At 48.0% G+C, this 17,451-nt stretch overlaps 1 protein-coding gene across 1 annotated transcript in view; it reads left to right on the plus strand.

The window, feature by feature from the left end:
• Positions 1–17,451, plus strand: part of PUM1 (pumilio RNA binding family member 1) — an 88,867-nt gene that overhangs the window by 53,400 nt on the left and 18,016 nt on the right. Inside the window, exons 10-14 of the mRNA XM_074162048.1 lie at positions 1,033–1,184; positions 7,897–8,035; positions 9,736–9,879; positions 10,815–11,111; positions 14,945–15,181. Of these exons, the coding sequence (XP_074018149.1) occupies positions 1,033–1,184; positions 7,897–8,035; positions 9,736–9,879; positions 10,815–11,111; positions 14,945–15,181 (969 nt within the window). The remainder of the gene's footprint in view (positions 1–1,032; positions 1,185–7,896; positions 8,036–9,735; positions 9,880–10,814; positions 11,112–14,944; positions 15,182–17,451) is intronic.

The following is a 17,451-nucleotide window of genomic DNA, read 5'->3' on the forward strand; positions in this document are numbered from 1 at the left end:
AAATCTAACCCTCTCTCTTAAAATAGGAGCTATTTTTGCTCCATATAAGAATAAGAGTGTGGATCAAATTCACTACAGACTTATTTACTCTGCAGTGTCAAACCCGCCTGTGGCACCCTGCCTTAGAAAGGCTGGCGTGCCCTGAGCTACTCCCGCTGCAGGGAGGGAACCCCTGGGACAGGCGAGGTGTTTGAAAAGCAAAGGAAATGCTCCTGCTTCTCTGCTGACCTTTCCAAAAGGTATACACAGACATATTAAAAAATATTATTGAATTCAAATCCGTGTTATGCGGTGGGAGGGACTCCACCGTTCAGCGCAGAGTACTCGCTGCTTCCTCAGAATTACGCCAGCTCGAATTATTTAAGGATATCTTTTCTATCACCAAATTAAGTGTGTGATGCCCTGAGACTTGAAACTTGAAAACTTACGCTTTTCCTGGTGCCTTTTTTTTTTAAGCCTCTTAAGTTGGAGGAGGGGGAACGTGGAAAGACACAGGATCATACAGCCTCTTTTATGGTGCTTTGCAAATGCAAAATAGGACTGAGTGGCTGGAAAAATAACATTTTAAACACTCGAGAACTGATGCTATCAGATGCAAAGAGGTTTGTAAAATTTATTTGAGAGCTAAATGATAGATGTTACTGAGCTGTGGATGTCAGCCGAGATGAGAAGACACTTGTCTATCTGTGCTTAAGCAAGTTTCCCTCTCTTTTGGTTAGAGAGGAGGTTTTTGTTCTTCACTGTAAAATCAGGGCACAACAATAAAAACGTAGAATTTTGACAAGATCACGGGGAGCAGAACTTGACCTCATCCAATAAGGTAAAAGCAAGTAAAGATGAAATTTCAGCTCTGACTTCTGAGCTTTTTAAAAATGAATAACACAAATGCCAGAATCCCTCTGTATTTGCCAAGGATTTAAAGCAGATCACCTGGAAATAGGATTTGTTAAACCAGAAGGGATGAGCAGGTGGTTTGGGTGGTGGTTTGCCATGTCCCGCTCCGGAAGCTCACGGGTTCCCTTCTCCCTGCAGGTCCGGCCGTCGTCCCTCACCAGTACTATGGAGTCACGCCCTGGGGAGTGTATCCCGCCAGCCTCTTCCAGCAGCAAGCGGCCGCCGCTGCCGCAGCCACCAACTCGGCCAACCAGCAGACCACCCAGCAAACCCAGCAGGGCCAGCAGCAGGTAAGGGGCAGGGTGCTCTCCGCATCCAGTTGTTTACAGGTGTCGTGGTTTCAGCCGAATTTACCAAAACCAGACTGACAGATGGCCCTTCCTTCCCCCTCTCCCCCCCCCAAAAGAGGAGAGAGGAAGAGATAAGGAGATTCAGAAGTTTAGAATGAACTAAACTACTTTAATGAAGAATTAATATTAAAAGAAAAATAAAGAAGAAAATAATGAAATAGATACAATATACACAAAACCGTATCAAGCTCCCAGGATGACACCGGCAGGCACTGGGGAAGTCCCAGACTGGACTCAGCGATGAATGGGAACTGGATTCCAGCTCTGGAGTCAGGAACACATGGATCGGGATCAAAGGCAGATGAACAGACGGATGTCGGCCGTCGCAGGAAGGGGCTGACCCTTTGATCCCTCAGCTTTTATACTGAGCGTGGGGCAGATGGGATGGAATACCCCAGTTGGTCAGGTTTGGGTCACCTCTCCTGTCCCCTCCTCCCCACTGATGTGACCCCTCTATGTTTTTTCCGTTTCTGACTCCCTAAGGGGGCAAATAAGGAAATTGGCTGCCCTTGGTTGTTACAGCAATAAGGATAAGCAAGGGCCTCCCTGCACACCATCCCTTGGCACGGAGCACAAACATTGGGCTGATCATTCTGAGAACGAGCAGGTTTCTCCACAATATGCCGTTAATGTCAGAGCGTTAGAGGAGGCCTGGCTGGGATGTAAAGTTACAGAACAGAAAATTGCTTCGGTTTTACTTCAAACCGGGACAGCAGGGAATGCAGCAGCTTTGAAAACGCCTGATTTTTTTTTTTTTTTTTCAATGACCGCTGCCGACACTCAGGGACAATTGTAATTGTGGAAAAGAGCCATTGACCTCCCTTAAAAATAGGAGAAAAAACATCTGTACATTGTGTTGTGTCATGTAAGTATCACTCACATGGAGGATAACGCACGTACCTTTGTGATGGCCCACAAGTTAGTGACCAAGGTGACAAAGTCCCTCCCACTGTAAGTGAAGACATAGTAGGTGATCAGCTGAGGAACCTGAAGATACACAAGTCCATGGGACCTGATGAAATACACCCCAGAGTCCTGAAGGAACTGGCTGATGTAGTTGCCAAGCCACTTTCCATGATATTTGAAAAGTCGTGGTGGTCAGGTGAAGTCCCTGCGGACTGGAAGAGAGGAAACATCACACTCATTTTTAAACAGGGTAGAAAGGAGGACCCTGGGAACTACCGACCTGTCAGCCTCCCCTCCGTGCCTGGGAAGATCATGGAACAGATCCTTCTAGATGCCATGCTTGGGCACATGGAGGACACGGAGATGATTCAAGATAGCCAGCATGGGTTTACTAGGGGCAGGTCCTGCCTGACTAACCTAGTGGCCTTCTATGATAGAGTGACTAGGTCAGTAGATAAGGGACGACCTATGGATGTGATCTATCTGGACTTCTGTAAGGCCTTTGGCACGGTCCCTCACAACATCCTGCTCGCCAAATTGGGGGGATACGGATTTGATGGGCGGACTGTTCAGTGGATAAGGAATTGGCTGGATGGTCGCACCCAGAGGGTGGTACTCAATGGCTTGAAGTCCAGATGGAGAGCAGTGACAAGTGGTGTCCCTCAGGGGTCCGTGCTGGGACCGGTACTGTTTCACATTTTTATCAACGATGTAGACAGAGGGATTGAGAGCACCATCAGCAAGTTTGCAGACGACACCAAGCTGTGTGGTGTTGTCGGTACACCAGAGGGATGGGATGTCATTCAGAGGGACCTGGACAGGCTGGAGAGGTGGGCCCAGATGAACCTCATGAGGTTCAACAAAAGCAAGTGCAGGGTCCTGCACCTGGGCCGGAGCAATCCTCGGTATAAATCCAGCCTGGGGGATGAGGTATTAGAAAGCAGCCCTGAGGGAAGGGACTTGGGGGTGCTGATGGAGGAGAAGCTGGACATGAGCAGGCAATGTGCACTCACAGCCCAGAAGGCCAACCACATCCTGGGCTGCGTCAAAAGAAGTGTTGCCAGCAGATCCAGAGAGGTGATTCTGCCACTTTGTTCTGGTGAGACCTCACCTGGAGTACTGTGTGCAGGTCTGGAGCCCTCAATATAGAAAGGACATGGACCTGATGGAGCGGGTCTAGAGGAGGGCCACCAAAATGATCAGGGGGCTGGAGCACCTCTCCTATGAGGACAGGCTGAGGGAGCTGGGGTTGTTCAGCCTGGAGAAGAGGAGGCTCTGGGGAGACCTCATAAGTGGCCTTCCAGTCCCTGAGGGGGGGCTACAGGAAGGCTGGGGAGGGTCTGTTTCCAAAGGCTGCAGTGACAGGACGAGGGGCAATGGCTTTAAGTTGGAGAAGGGGAGATTTAGATTAGACATTAGGAACAAGTTCTTTACTCTGAGGGTGGTGGAACACTGGAACAGGTTGCCCAGGGAGGTGGTTGAGGCCCCTTCCCTGGAGATGTTCAAGGTGAAGCTCGACGAGGCCCTGGGCAACCTCATCCAGTTGGAGGTGTCCGGGCTGTCTGTGGGGAGGTGGGACTAGATGACCTTTGGAGGTTCCTTCCGGCCTGGACCAATCTATGAATCTATGAATTATTGTGTGTTAGTGCTTTGGCAAGCAATCTCATGAGTTTGTGGACACCGCTGAGTGCTGCTGTAGCAAACCCTTGCCGTTAGCATGGGAGTGGAAGTGGAAGTCGTTGTCCTGCATCCTGGTCTTGTGCCCAGCACTGCAGCTCGATGGCTGTGGAAACAATGAAAACCTGTGTCAAATAGAATCATAGAATTGTCTGGGTTGGAAGGGACCTTTAAGATCATCTAGTCCAACCATCAACCTAACGCTGATAAAAACCATCACTAAACCGTGTCTCTAAGCTCTATGTCAACCATCTTTTAAACACCTCCAGGGATGGGGACTCAACCCCTTCCCTGGGCAGCCCATTCCAAGGCTTAATAACCCTTTCAGGGTAAAAATTTTTCCTAATCTCCAATCTGAACCTCCCCTGGTGCAACTTGAGGCCGTTTCCTCTTGTCCCATCGCCTGTTCCTTGGGAGAAGAGACCGACCCCCCCTGGCTACACCCTCCTTTCAGGGAGTTGTAGAGCTTGAGAAGGTCTCCTCAAGGTCTCCCTCAGCCTCCTTTTCTCCAGGCTGAACACCCCCAGCTCCCTCAGCCGCTCCTCACAAGACTTGTTCTCCAGACCCCTCACCAGCTCCGTTGCCCTTCTCTGGACCTGCTCCAGCCCCTCAGTGTCTTTTTTGTGGTGAGGGGCCCAAAACTGGACCCAGCCCTCGAGGTGGGGCCTCACCAGTGCCCAGTCCAGGGGGACGATCACCTCCCGAGTCCTACTCGCCACATTGTTCCTGATGCAGGCCAGGATGCTGTTGGCCTTCTTGGCCACCTGGGCACACTGCTGGCTCATGTTAAGCCAACAGTCGACCAACACCCCCAGGTCCTTTCCCACCAGGCAGCTCCAGCCACTCTGCCCCAAGCCTGTAGCATCCATGGGGTTGGTGTGACCCAAGGGCAGGACCTTGCACTCGTCCTTGTTGAAATGTCGGTAAGTGTGTTCTTATCTTCAGGGTGCTCTCCAGTATAGGGTGCTTTTTTTTGATGAAGATTAGCTTTAAAATGGCCAAAGTACCAGCAGAAAGAATTGGTTTGGTGTCCATGTGGGGACTTGAAGACAAAGGATGAGTGCAAAAAGAAAAACTGAATTTGCAATTTTTTTGTAAGGCGAAGTGTTTTGCTTCAGTCTGCTCAAAAAATCGGAGAATTTGACCTCTAAAAGGACAAAATTAATGAAATTAGTGAAGGTTTTTCGTATGATCTGCTGTTATCCCTTTAAGTGTGTTAGAGATGAATATTGAGACAGGTATCTGTTGTTTAAATGCTTGGTTCTTTAAAAAACAACCAAGAGTTCACCCTGGGAGCTGCTAAGGGGAACTTTTTCCTTACATACTTTGTCAGTGAAGGGTGCCTGACGGGGTTTGTACCGGCCACCTCTCCTCTCTTAGTCCCTTGGCAGGGATGAATCACTGTCATTTCTTGTTCTGGGCTTGGGTTTTGGTTTGGTTTTCTTTCCCCTGTACTTGGAATTTAACTAGGTTAGTTTTCTTAACTTCAGTTAGGTAAAGTAAGCGTTTTAAAGGTTGATATTTAATCATAGTCACACCTCTGATGCAGACGACACAAATGTGAATCCAGCAGAAGGTGGAAATTGAGAGACTGGTAGGAGAGTTAGTGGGGATCAATGATTTTCTTCCTTTACTAAAAGGAAAACCCGTCTTAAACGTTCTACAGAGTTGTATGGGAGCGCAGATTGTTGGCTTGCTATTTAAATGAGCATTTAAAAAAAAAAAAATCCAAACTTCCAGACTAAATTTTTGTCTGCTAAACCTGTGTGATGAAGGTAAGTGCTAGGAGGAGGAGAGGTGTCCCACCATCCTTGTTTTGGCTTGTTCCCCATGGACACGTGGTTGAACACAGTCCATTTTCCTCCTTTCCCACCTGGGCAGGGCCCATAGCACGGGTGTCGGGAAGCGACTGGAGCATCTGTTACCTGCCCTGGTGTGACTGGTGCCGGGTCCTCTCCTGGCCTTGGCTTTATACGGTTTCATCGGCCTCTGTCCCATGACGCTTCCTGCTTGGAAATGCAAGGGGTTCATGATCCTGCTGAAAAGCAAGGTGGCTTCCTTTCCCATAGTAACACAAACCCTTCCTTCTGGTCCTCGCACGTTTGAGAAGACAGCGATTGCCAGCTGAATTTATTAGTTTCTGCTTTGATAACTAAAACAAAAAACAGTGTTTGGTAATATATTATAAAGCCTTTGAGATGATAAAAGCAGTGGTTTTCACACCACCGATCCTGTGATCAGGAGGAGACCAGTGATGAGGAGGAGAGCACTCTGCTCCGGAGGAAGTTCATGATCAAACCCCAAGTTCATGATCAAACCCCCGGCTGATCGTGGACAGGAGGTGCTGAGCAGAGCCCCCCCGTACCCGACGCGGGTAAAATGGCATTAAGAGTGTGCTAAGGCCATTTCTCCTGTGGCATTCAGACCCAGAGCCGTTCCCCGAAGGGAAGATGTATGCTAAAAGAGCTTCTGCAAAGGCTCGGGCTATTAAAATAAAACTTATCAATCATCTCTAGCCTTTATATTTCTCATTACTTTTATAGCCGTGGAGCAGGCGTGAGCGGGGATCGCGGGGATTGTTTCAGTGCAAACCTTCCATCTGTAAGAGGATACAGGGTATATTTTTTGCATGAAATTTTTCTAAGAATTGCTGAGGCAAATGTTTTGCAAACCTGGAGCGATGATTACGGGCGGTTGATATGTGAGGCTGAAGACATCTTAATAGTATATTTATGAAAAATGCCAACATTTTGCTTCCTGCAGCCGTCCGTCCATCGCGTGTGCCCCGTACGGTGCCCGTGCACAGCCTGTGCTCACCCCACACCTGCAGCGTGTGCCTCCCCCGCCTGAAGAGCTCACGTTCAGGCTCTGACAGCGATGGCAAACTGGGATGTACATCTAAATAATCTAAATCGTAGAATCACAGAATGGTTTGGCCTGGAAGGGACCTTAAAGCCCACCCAGTGCCACCCCCTGCCCTGGGCAGGGACACCTCCCACCACACCAGGCTGCTCCAAGCCCCCTCCAACCTGCGCTTGAACCCCTCCAGGGATGGGGCAGCCACAGCTTCTCTGGGCAACCTGGGCCAGGCTCTCACCACCCTCACAGGAAAGAAGTTCTCCCTGAGATCTCATCTCCATCTCCCCTCTTTCAGTGTCAAACCCTTCCCCCTCCTCCTATGGCTCCCCTCCCTGATCCAGAGTCCCTCCCCAGCTTTCCTTCCGTTAACTTCAGTATCCACTCCCAGGCTCTCAGTGCGCAAAGTCATTTTTTCCTTTTAATAACTGTATGGGGTGACACACAGGCTGTTATTTTTGCAAGAAGCCACGCTGAGTACCAAAGGACGGCTTTTTTTTTTTAATAAGCTGACCCCGCTGGTGGGTGCAGGCTCTTGCATCACCACTTGGAGTAAAAAAGGCTTTTGCAAACAAAGCCTGTGACAGGTAATTACAGGAAAGGTCACTCTGCCATCTTCCCGTTGGAGAGCAACGTGTGCTTCAGCCACAAGAGCTGCCTGTAAAAGACGATGAGGGATTTTTGGTCATTATTTCCAATGACTAAGTGTCGTGTCACCGGGTCGCTGTTTTCTACGGGGGCTAGAAGTTTGGAAAAACCCCTGTCACCTCGTGTCATCGGCCCCCAGCTCCTAAGTCAGGCTTTTTAAGGTTTCTGCTCAAGTGGGCTTTCAGCAGTGGTTCTGTGGTAGAGACCAAACGTTACCTGGGACGGGGCAGGTTGGCAAAGGCTCCTAACGGAGTGTGAGGGTTGAAGGGAGATGAAGAAATGAAAGAGGTCAGATGATGAAGTGCTTCCAGACTGTGCTTAGTCAGCCTGGGAGGGGATTTAGTATTGAAATACACTCTTACTGAAATCGGATCTTCTGCACGTACCGTGGTGTGAAGGCTCGTGGTGGCCATGGCAGCTCTGTCCCCAGTGAAGGGGAGGGTTGTCACACACTAGTTGTGCAAGAACTCCAGGATTGCTGGTGATGCTCCTGCAGGTGTCTGCTGGTTGCGCCGTGCTCCCGGGTCCCAAAATAAACAGGTGGATGTTCCTCTGTCTTCTGCAGGTCCTACGTGGAGGAGCCAGCCAGCGTCCTTTGACCCCCAACCAGAACCAGCAGGGCCAGCAGACGGATCCGCTGGTGGCCGCTGCCGCCGTCAACTCTGCCCTGGCCTTCGGGCAGGGGCTCGCAGCGGGGATGCCAGGTAGGACTCCTGGGGACACCGAAGGAAATGACATCTTCTGTCTCTGCCTGGTGTCACGTTTGCCTGGCCTTCAGCAGGATTTGGGTTTTATTGGTTTTAGATTTTAATCTGGGGGTGTTTGGAGAGGCTGTTAGATGTGAACCTCACCACCTGTGAGGCATTTAAGCTAAATTAGAGTTTAGATCCCTGTGCCAGAGATGAAAACAAATGTTATCAACTGTATCGCTGCGCGGGGTGCTTAATTACTGGCGTACTCCAAAGGATTGATGGCTCCTACTGGAAGTTGCTTTCAGATTTTCCTGTGGATCACGCAGGCTTATGTCATCTGTACTTTCAAACCTCAGAGATACCTTAGAGCTCTTCATTAGCCGTGTCTCTCCATCCCTGCTGGCTGCTCGACTTTCACAGGAGAAGGGCTTCCCTTTCATAATTTCCTGCAGGCAAATCCTAGTGGCTTAAAAACAGGAAAAGGCAACAGAGAGAAGGAAACAGGTTTTTATTGTAATTGATAATTCTGCGAGAGAGATGATTCTGCTACTGTGTGAATTGTAGCTCTGGTCCGTGGGGCTGCGTGGTACAAGTGCTTTTGACATTCAGTTATACACAATATTACTGTAATGGCAAAGGGCAAACGGCAAACCTAAGCATTTCTTTGAATAATGTGCAAGTACGTCCCGCTGGTCGAATGTGAGAGAACAGGATTATTTCAGCCTCGGGTCTCCTCGCTGGAAAGGTCACCTGGTTGTTACAGGGTATTTTTATGGTTTAAGAAGAATGTTGCTGTATTAAGTTACAAAGTGAACTGTAACATGCGTGTTTCCAAGCGATCTGCAGATTTCCTTAAGTCTGCGTTATTGGGGGTTTTGGGGTTATATTTGCAAAGCAAATATTCACGGAGAACATTCTCTTTGTGACCCCACCAGGGAGAATCACCTTTTCCTGAAAATTTTATGAAACTGGAGAATTCCATAGCGAGGAACCTAAATAGCTCTATACTACTGAAAACATGGTGCTTTGTGTGTCACCAACATACTCGATTTAAGAGTTTTTATTTATATATATTAAAGAATACTTTAAAATACATTCCTTCACAAATAGCTAACTTTTAGTTCCATGTCTTGTTTGCGTGTGTGTCCCCGCTGAACAACTTCAACGTGCGGTGGGAGCTTTGGAAGCGCAGGGTGTTGTCAGATATGAAAAGTCCCAGCACACGTTGTGCTTAAAATGGAAAAGAAAGAGTGCTTTTAGACCTTTTTAAGATACAGAAAATAGAACTTTTTAGATATAGAATCATAGAATGGTTAGAGTTGGAAGGGACCTTAAAGATCATCTAGTTCCCAATCCCCCTGCCATGGGCAGGGACACCTCCACTAGAGCAGGTTGCTCCAAGCCCTTTTGGTCAAACAGACCTTTATAGACATAGAAATAGACTTTTCATCTGTATAAGTGAATTTACGCAGAGGGCAATGCTGGTAGAGTAGGTTTTGGGGGAAAAAAAGTCTTCTCTACCTCAAGGTCTTACCAGTATCAAGTTGTAGACTATTAATATGGATATTTTAATTATTTTTTTTTTGCTTCAAGAGAAGCAGAGCTGCTGGTGCGTTTCTTTTTCTATTCAGATTTTCCTTTAAGGATCTTATTGCACACTACTCATCTGAAGCTCATTACCTTACCCGTGCCCCTGTAACCTGCCTCTCCAGGGTACCCAGTGCTGGCTCCCGCCGCTTACTACGACCAAACCGGTGCTCTGGTGGTGAACGCAGGGGCCAGGAATGGCCTGGGGGCTCCCGTCCGCTTGGTCGCCCCCGCTCCCGTCATCATCAGCTCCTCCGCAGCGCAGGCAGGTGAGTCCCAGTCCCCTCGAGTGACAAACCTTCTCCGTCCCCAGCAAATGGGGGGGACCTGGGGTGCTCTGGGCTGGCGATGATGACACTCTTGCCCTCACCGAGATCCCTCGGAGGGGTCGTTGTTGAGAGCATCCTCTGTGCGCATCGTGGACTGAGCCTCCAGAGCAGCCCCAGAGATGTAAAGTCGCACAAACTCTTATTATTATTTTGCAGAATTTCGTGACAGTTATTTAATTGTGTCTGCTGACATCTAGTTTCCTGCGTAATAAAAGGTTTTAGCCGGTGTAGGACTCCCAAATGATCACCTCACATAAAATGTTATGTGCCTGGCCTCTGCCGTGAGTGGTTTTGGGGTTTATTAGGGTTCTTCGGGAGTCCAAGTCTTGAAAAGGATTTTTTCAGCCAGAATCTGTGCGTGTAAGCAGTCCTTGCCAGTGTTAGGAACAGATTATGAAATAGGCCTTTTAATTGTTTCCTTGTAGTTCTTGTTTATTTTGCTTTTTCTTTTACTTTGGAGCTGGCTGAAAAACAAAAGCACTTGGGTTTGATGTTGGCAGCGCCGCAGGATTGTGTTTCGTGCGCTAAAGGACAATTTTGCTTATTTCAAAACTTGTGTTTCTTAATTGGATGTTGCTGTATTGATTGGGATCTTTGATCTTAAGAGAAAGGGACCGTTTCTGTCTGTCTGATCTGTGTAGCTCTAACAACACCAGCAGCAGTGATAATAACAAGGCATTGTCGGTGTTCAGTGGCTCCGTGCAAAACTTGAGGAGCTGAGATACAAAGTAAAGAGACTTTATACAGAGTTTGATGGGAAAGGGAGATTTTCATCCTGAGAGGAGAGCAAAAAATGTAGAGTAAATGAAAGCAACCTTCAAAACTCTTAGAAAATGGATTTTTTCAGTCTATACTTCCAATTATTTTCTCCCCAGCGGTTGCAGCGGCTGCAGCTTCGGCCAACGGTGCCGCGGGCGGCCTGGCAGGAACGACAAACGGACCATTTCGCCCTCTAGGAACTCAGCAGCCCCAGCCTCAGCCCCAGCAGCAGCCCACCAACAACCTGGCATCCAGCTCCTTCTACGGCAACAACTCTCTCAGCAGCAATTCCCAGAGCAGCTCCCTCTTCTCCCAGGGCTCTGCCCAACCGGCCAACACTTCCCTGGGCTTCGGGAGCAGCAGCTCTCTGGGTGCCACGCTGGGCTCTGCGCTGGGGGGATTCGGGACGGCAGGTAAGAACAGCAGCTGAGCTGCTTCATGGGGAAAGTCGTAGAATGGTTTGGGTTGGAAGGGATCTTAAAGATCATCTCATTTCACCCCCCTGCCCTGGGCAGGGACACCTCCCACCAGAGCACGTTGCTCCAAGCCCCCTCCAACCTGGCCTTGAACCCCTCCAGGGATGGGGCAGCCACAGCTTCTCTGGGCAACCTGGGCCAGGCTCTCACCACCCTCACACCAAAGAAGTTCTTCCCCACATCTCATCTCAATCTCCCCTCTTTCGGTGTCAAACCCTTCCCCCTCCTCCTATGGCTCCCCTCCCTGATCCAGAGTCCCTCCCCAGCTTTCCTGGAGCCCCTTGAGGGACTGGAAGGGGCTCTAAGGTCTCCCTGGAGCCTTCTCTTCTCCAGGCTGAACCCCCCCAACTCTCTCAGCCTGTCCTCACAGCAGAGGGGCTCCAGCCCTCCCAGCATCTCCGTGGCCTCCTCTGGCCCCGCTCCATCAGCTCCGTGTCCTTCCTCTGTGCTGAGGACTCCAAAGCTGGACACAGGACCCCCACTCCTCTCCCCAGAGTGGAGCAGAGGGGCAGAATCCTCCCCTTGCCCTGCTGGCCACGCTGCTGGGGATGCAGCCCAGGATGTGGGGGGGTTTCTGGGCTCCAGTGCACGTTGCCGGGGTGTATGGAGCTTCTCACCCACCAACACCCCCAAGTCCTTCTCCTCAGGGCTGCTCTCCAGCCATTCCCCCCTGGGCCTGGGTTTGTGCTGGGGATTGTCCCAGGTGCAGGACCTTGCTCTAGGACCAGTTGGCTCCATGCCGGAGCTGGTGCTAAAGTTTTCCTGCTTTCAAAACCTGCAGCACTTTATGGTGAAACTTCTCTTCTCAGATGATATATTAGAAGTAGCAAAGTAATGAATTTGTGTTGTTCTACACACTATCAGTCGTTCCCTCATTGCTACAGATTAAGTTTTTAAACAGCTTTGAATTTTAGGTGGACAGCCGGCTTAACATGAGCCAGCAGCGTGCCCAGGTGGCCAAGAAGGCCAACGGCATCCTGGCCTGTATCAGGAACAGCGTGGCCAGCAGGAGCGGGGCAGTGATGGTGCCTCTGGACTGGGCACTGGTGAGGCCTCACCTCGAGGGCTGTGTTCAGTTCTGGGCCCCTCACTGCAGGAAGGACATTGAGCTGCTGGAGCGTGTCCAGAGGAGAGCCACCAAGCTGGTGAGGGGTCTGGAGAACAAGTCATAGGAGGAGAGGCTGAGGGAACTGGGCATGTTTAGTTTGGAGAAGAGGAGGCTGAGGGGAGACCTCATTGTCTTCTACAACTACCTGAAAGAAGGTTGTAGAGAGGTGGGTGTTGGCCTCTTCTCCCAAGGGAATAATGACAGGAGCAGAGGGAATGGTCTGAAGTTGGGGCAGGGGAGGTTTAGATTAGATATCAGGAAGAATTACTTCACTGAGAGAGTGGTCAGGCACTGGCACAGCCTGCCCAGGGAGGTGGTGGAGTCACCATCCCTGGAGGTATTTAAGGAACGTGTAGCCATGGCACTTCAGGGCATGCTCTAGTGCCCGAGATTGTTGGGTTGTGTCTGTTTGGGGGGGGAGGGTTGTGGGTGTTTGGTTTGGTTTTGGTGTTGGTGTTCTGGGATTTTTTGGGTCTGTTTTTTTTTTTTTGTTTTTCGTTTTTCTTTTTTTTTTTTTTTGTTGTTGGTTGGACTCGATGATCTCAAAGGTCCCATCCAACCAAAAATATTCTGTGACTCTGTGATTCCCTGCCTGTGCTTGCTCGTGCCTGGTGGAGACACCGGACTGACAGGGATTGACCCCACAGTGGTACCCATCCGGGTGCTAACTCTTAACCACAGAGTAATGGTTAAGTAACTGTTTGTGATTTACAAAAAAAACCAACAAACTGATCTGAGGTGATTTCCGTGCTTTATTCTGGGAATTGTTCCTGGCATACACCAAAAAAAGTCACTTATTGCAGTGGCAAGAAATGCTACATACATGGTTTGGATTGATTTGGTATTTAGGCAGTTGGAGACAATGACATTTTTTTCAGAATAAAACCAGACCAGAAAGATGTCTGTGGGTTGGTTGTGTTTTTTTTTTTTTTCCTTAGGTTTGTTTTTTTTGAAGTAGAACAACTGTTTTAATTACTGCTTAGTCTCCGAGGTAGTAATTATGTCCTGAACTTTCCTGCTTTCATCAGTGCGAAGGGCAAGTTTAAACGTGCCTCTTGAACCTGCTCCATCAGAAAACACTGAGGGAGATACTGTCACTGCTTCAAATCACAGTTTTAAGTAAAACTTATCCTAAATATTTTTCTTAAACCCAGCCTGAGAATTTGAACCCTCTTGGATTCAGGTAAACACAACATTCACTTCTTCCTCTTCGGTTTGTTTAACTCATTCGATTGAATTACTAGTTTACTCGATGCCAAGATGCACAAACTTATTTTCCCTCAATCAATGAATAAAAATGTGAGGCATTTTTGAATAGAACTTGTGTGCAGTCATGAAAAATGATTAGTTCATTACAATGAACAATTTCACTATTTATTAAACAAGATTTTAATGCAAAATTGATTTTTTTTTTTTTTTTTCTCCTCAAGTTGACAGTGCATTTAAAGAGTTTGTATTTGACTGTCAAGACAGCTCTTCAAAACAGTGGTGGGTTTACGTGTTAAATTGAATTCTGATTTCCATCTCAATAAAGCTTGGTGCAAACAGAAGCTGTTTTCCAATATAATGAAAGGTGAGCACAAGGATTTCGAGTAAATGTACGCGAAGCTGTTCGTGCTCTTAAGTCAACACCAATAGATCAAATCTCGTGTTGGATTTGTTTTAGCCCTAATGGCCGCAGAATAAATAGGCATTGCTTGTAGGGCCAACTAATATCTTCTGTTAAACTAAGTCATGGGCTGAGGGGGAAAGAGCTTTGAAGTACACAAACCTTCTTCTGAGGGTTCACAAGCAAAGCATTAAGTGTTCGTGCCCCAAAAGCCAACACTCGCCGTCATTTCCTCCTGCTGCTTCCTTTAGGTGGATTTTGGGCTTCTTGATCTTTCTGCTCATAGAGTTTTGGAGCGTTTTTCTTGATGTCTTCTGTCGGTATAGAAGCTACAAAACTATAAATGCAAAGACAGGATTGAAGCTAATTTTTTAAATCAAGGATTAGGGCTACACAGATGATGAGGGACCTAGAACATCTCTCCTATGAGGAAAGGCTGAGGGACTTGGGTCTTTTTAGTCTGGAGAAGAGAAGACTGAGGGGGGATCTGATCAACGCCTATAAGTATATATTTATACATATATATACTATATAAATATAATTAAAAACAAATAAATAAAAGGTGGGTGTCAGAAGGATGGGGCTAGTCTTTTTTCAGTGGTGCCCAGGGATAGGACAAGAGGTAATGGGCACAAACTGGAACACGGGAAGTTCCATCTAAACATGAGGAGGAACTTCTCAAGTTCCCCCTTGAGGAGGAAGGGTGGCAGAGCCCTGGAAGAGGCTGCCCAGAGAGGTGGAGTCTCCGTCTCTGGAGACATTCAAACCCTCCTGGACATATTCTGTGGGACCTGCTCTGGGTGGACTCTGCTTTGGCAGGGGGGTTGGATGAGATGATCTCCAGAGGTCCCTTCCAACCCCGTATCATTCAGTGATTCTGTGATTTCTGCTTAGTTTTTAATGAATGTGTTTTGTCTGGGCATACGCAGCGCCCTCAGGACAGGAGGAGCCGGGTGCCGTGAGCTGTCCCCGGGTGCCGATGTCCTGCCTCTCCGGCCACTTCTCTCAGCAGCTCATTGACATGACGGGATTTTCCTCTCTTCCTCCTTTCAGTTGCCAACTCCAACACGGGCAGCGGCTCCCGCCGAGACTCCCTCACGGGGAGCAGTGATCTCTACAAGAGGACGTCCAGCAGTTTGACACCGATAGGACACAGTTTTTATAACGGCCTGGGGTTTTCATCTTCTCCTGGCCCCGTGGGAATGCCTCTGCCCAGCCAAGGACCCGGCCACTCCCAGACTCCACCGCCCTCCTTATCTTCACATGGATCATCTTCCAGTTTAAACCTGGGTAAGAGCCGTGGTGTCCCAGCACGGCGCCTGCCTGCTTCGCTGTCCCTTGGCGCAGGGATGGGACACCTCGCTGTGGGGAGGTGACGCTCCTGCCGCCCAGTCCCCGCTCTCGTGCTGGTGGCGGGTCCTGGCTTTTGCAGAAGGAACAGCACAGTGGGAGTTGTGGCACCTGCGGTACGTGTTTGCGTCTCGCAGTCCAGCTCTTAACCAGGGAGGTTTCTGCATTTCCTCCTTGTTCTATCTCTAAATTAAGGATAACAGTTCCGAGTGTTTCAAAACTAACTGCTTTTCTCACCCAGATCTCGGTAACGGCACCAATTCCATGTTATCCTTGAACAAAACTGATACGTAGGGCTCATCCTTAAACTTCTCAAATGGTTTTTAAAACACCCATTAAGTTTCCAATAATAATTTACCGAGCTTGGAATGCAGTTTATTCTTTTAACCACAATGAGCAGCGTTATCTGAGCTTTCAGCTGAGGATTTGGAGAGTTTGCTTTTGAAAGTTTCCCATCAGTGTGGCCTTATCAAAAGTTCATTAGTGCATGGGAGAAGCCGCCTTAATTTTGATAAGATACGTTACTTTATGCAAGCTGCATCTTCTGGAAGAGCCTCTAGCTGGCCCCGAGCTCTTCCATACAATAAAATAAATATTAAATAATAAAGCAACGCTCATCTGAACTTCCTGAAGCGTTCATTTCCAGGCCTCACAAACACACAAGATAGGTTATTCGTTGCATCTGCACTAGATAATTTAATACTTGTTCAAAAAATCACTTTGCTTTGGTTCTGTCATGTATCTGTCTGGATTTAACAGAACTTTTGGTTATCTCAACAGTTTTCCGTGCATATACACGCTCAGCAAATACTATATTTATCATGTTTATTACACGCAAGTGTGATAAATTTGATTCTGGCTAAAGGTTAGCATGGAATAGTAATAAATACCATTTTTCAAGATCAAGTTTAGATTTACCATCTTTCCTTCTTCAGAGCTTTAATAAAATTGGAAGGGTTTTAGCTTTATTTATGCAGCTGTACAGTCCTTACGCTGACAGTTAAATGGCTACAATAAATTAATGCTGAAGACTCACCAGGTTCCAAGCCTGGCACTAGAAGAAGTCTGTTGCCCCTGCAGGCAAACAGAACAATGAATCTTAAAAAAACTGCATCAGGGAAAGGTTAATCTGTTTGAGAACAAACTCTGGGTAGAAAGTGAGGTACCGTTTACAGAAACGGGCCGTGCCCCAGAGCAATAACGTGGGTCTTCCCGGCTCGGGAGGATGTTCCTCTCCTTGTAGGCCCGTTCCCTCGGGGCTGGCTTCCTGCTGGGTGATGCGGCAAGAAAACGCTCTGCCAGAGTAACTCTGCATTTAGTGGTTTTCACCTTAAAATCCGTAAAAGGTCATTTAATTTTTTAAAGTTTCTCTTTCACCTGTAGTGAAAGACGGTGTTAAAGGTAGTTGTAGTTTCCTTTGGTTATAAACTAAGTTTTAATGCTATAAACCCAGCATAAAACAGGCATTGTCTTTGCTTATAAGGAGATTGAGGCTGACTCCTGTTCAGTTTGGGAGTGATACCAGTAATTTGTGATAAAGAGGATGTGGAGTCTTTCTAAATATCTAAAAACGAAAGGACAGATGGGAACACTCAAAGGCGTTGTTTGGGAGAGGGGGAATGGGAGCAGTCAGGTTTGGCACCACGTCCCACACTGTGTTACGTGGGGGAGACAGCCCGGGGGAGTCCCTTCAGGTACCTTTGATTTCAGGGTTACACCACGATATAAGAAGTTGGCATTAAATCTGACTTGCCATCAGCAAATCCACAGTTTAATGCTGTGTAAAGTGTGGGTGTGACTTTGTCACTCTCCGTGGCTCATTTATTGGGCTGATGCTGTGTGTTCAGCTCCGTCTCTCCCGGCCTCATGAAGGCTCGTAGCTGTGAAAAACGGGGGCTGGTTATCAAGCTCGTTCTTTTCTGGTGGTGTAAAGTGACCTTGTGAAACGTCTGGGCAATGGCAAGTACCTGAAATAACCACGCAGCCCGTTCTTAGGAAAAGAGCTGCTGGAGGAGGAAGGCTGAGATGAATCCACACTCTGAACTCCCAGGTGTAGGCAGCTGTGCACACCTGGGATAAAGCAACTAAATAAATACACACTTTGAGGTGCTAAAGGCCCTTTTCTTCCCCAGTATTGATCAAAACTATAGAATTATAAATTACTAAATATATATATTTTTTAATTATAACGTTTAATTTTGGCTGGTTCC

This window comes from Numenius arquata, chromosome 21 (genome assembly GCF_964106895.1).
Source record: "Numenius arquata chromosome 21, bNumArq3.hap1.1, whole genome shotgun sequence".
In the NCBI taxonomy this organism is placed as follows: domain Eukaryota; kingdom Metazoa; phylum Chordata; class Aves; order Charadriiformes; family Scolopacidae; genus Numenius; species Numenius arquata.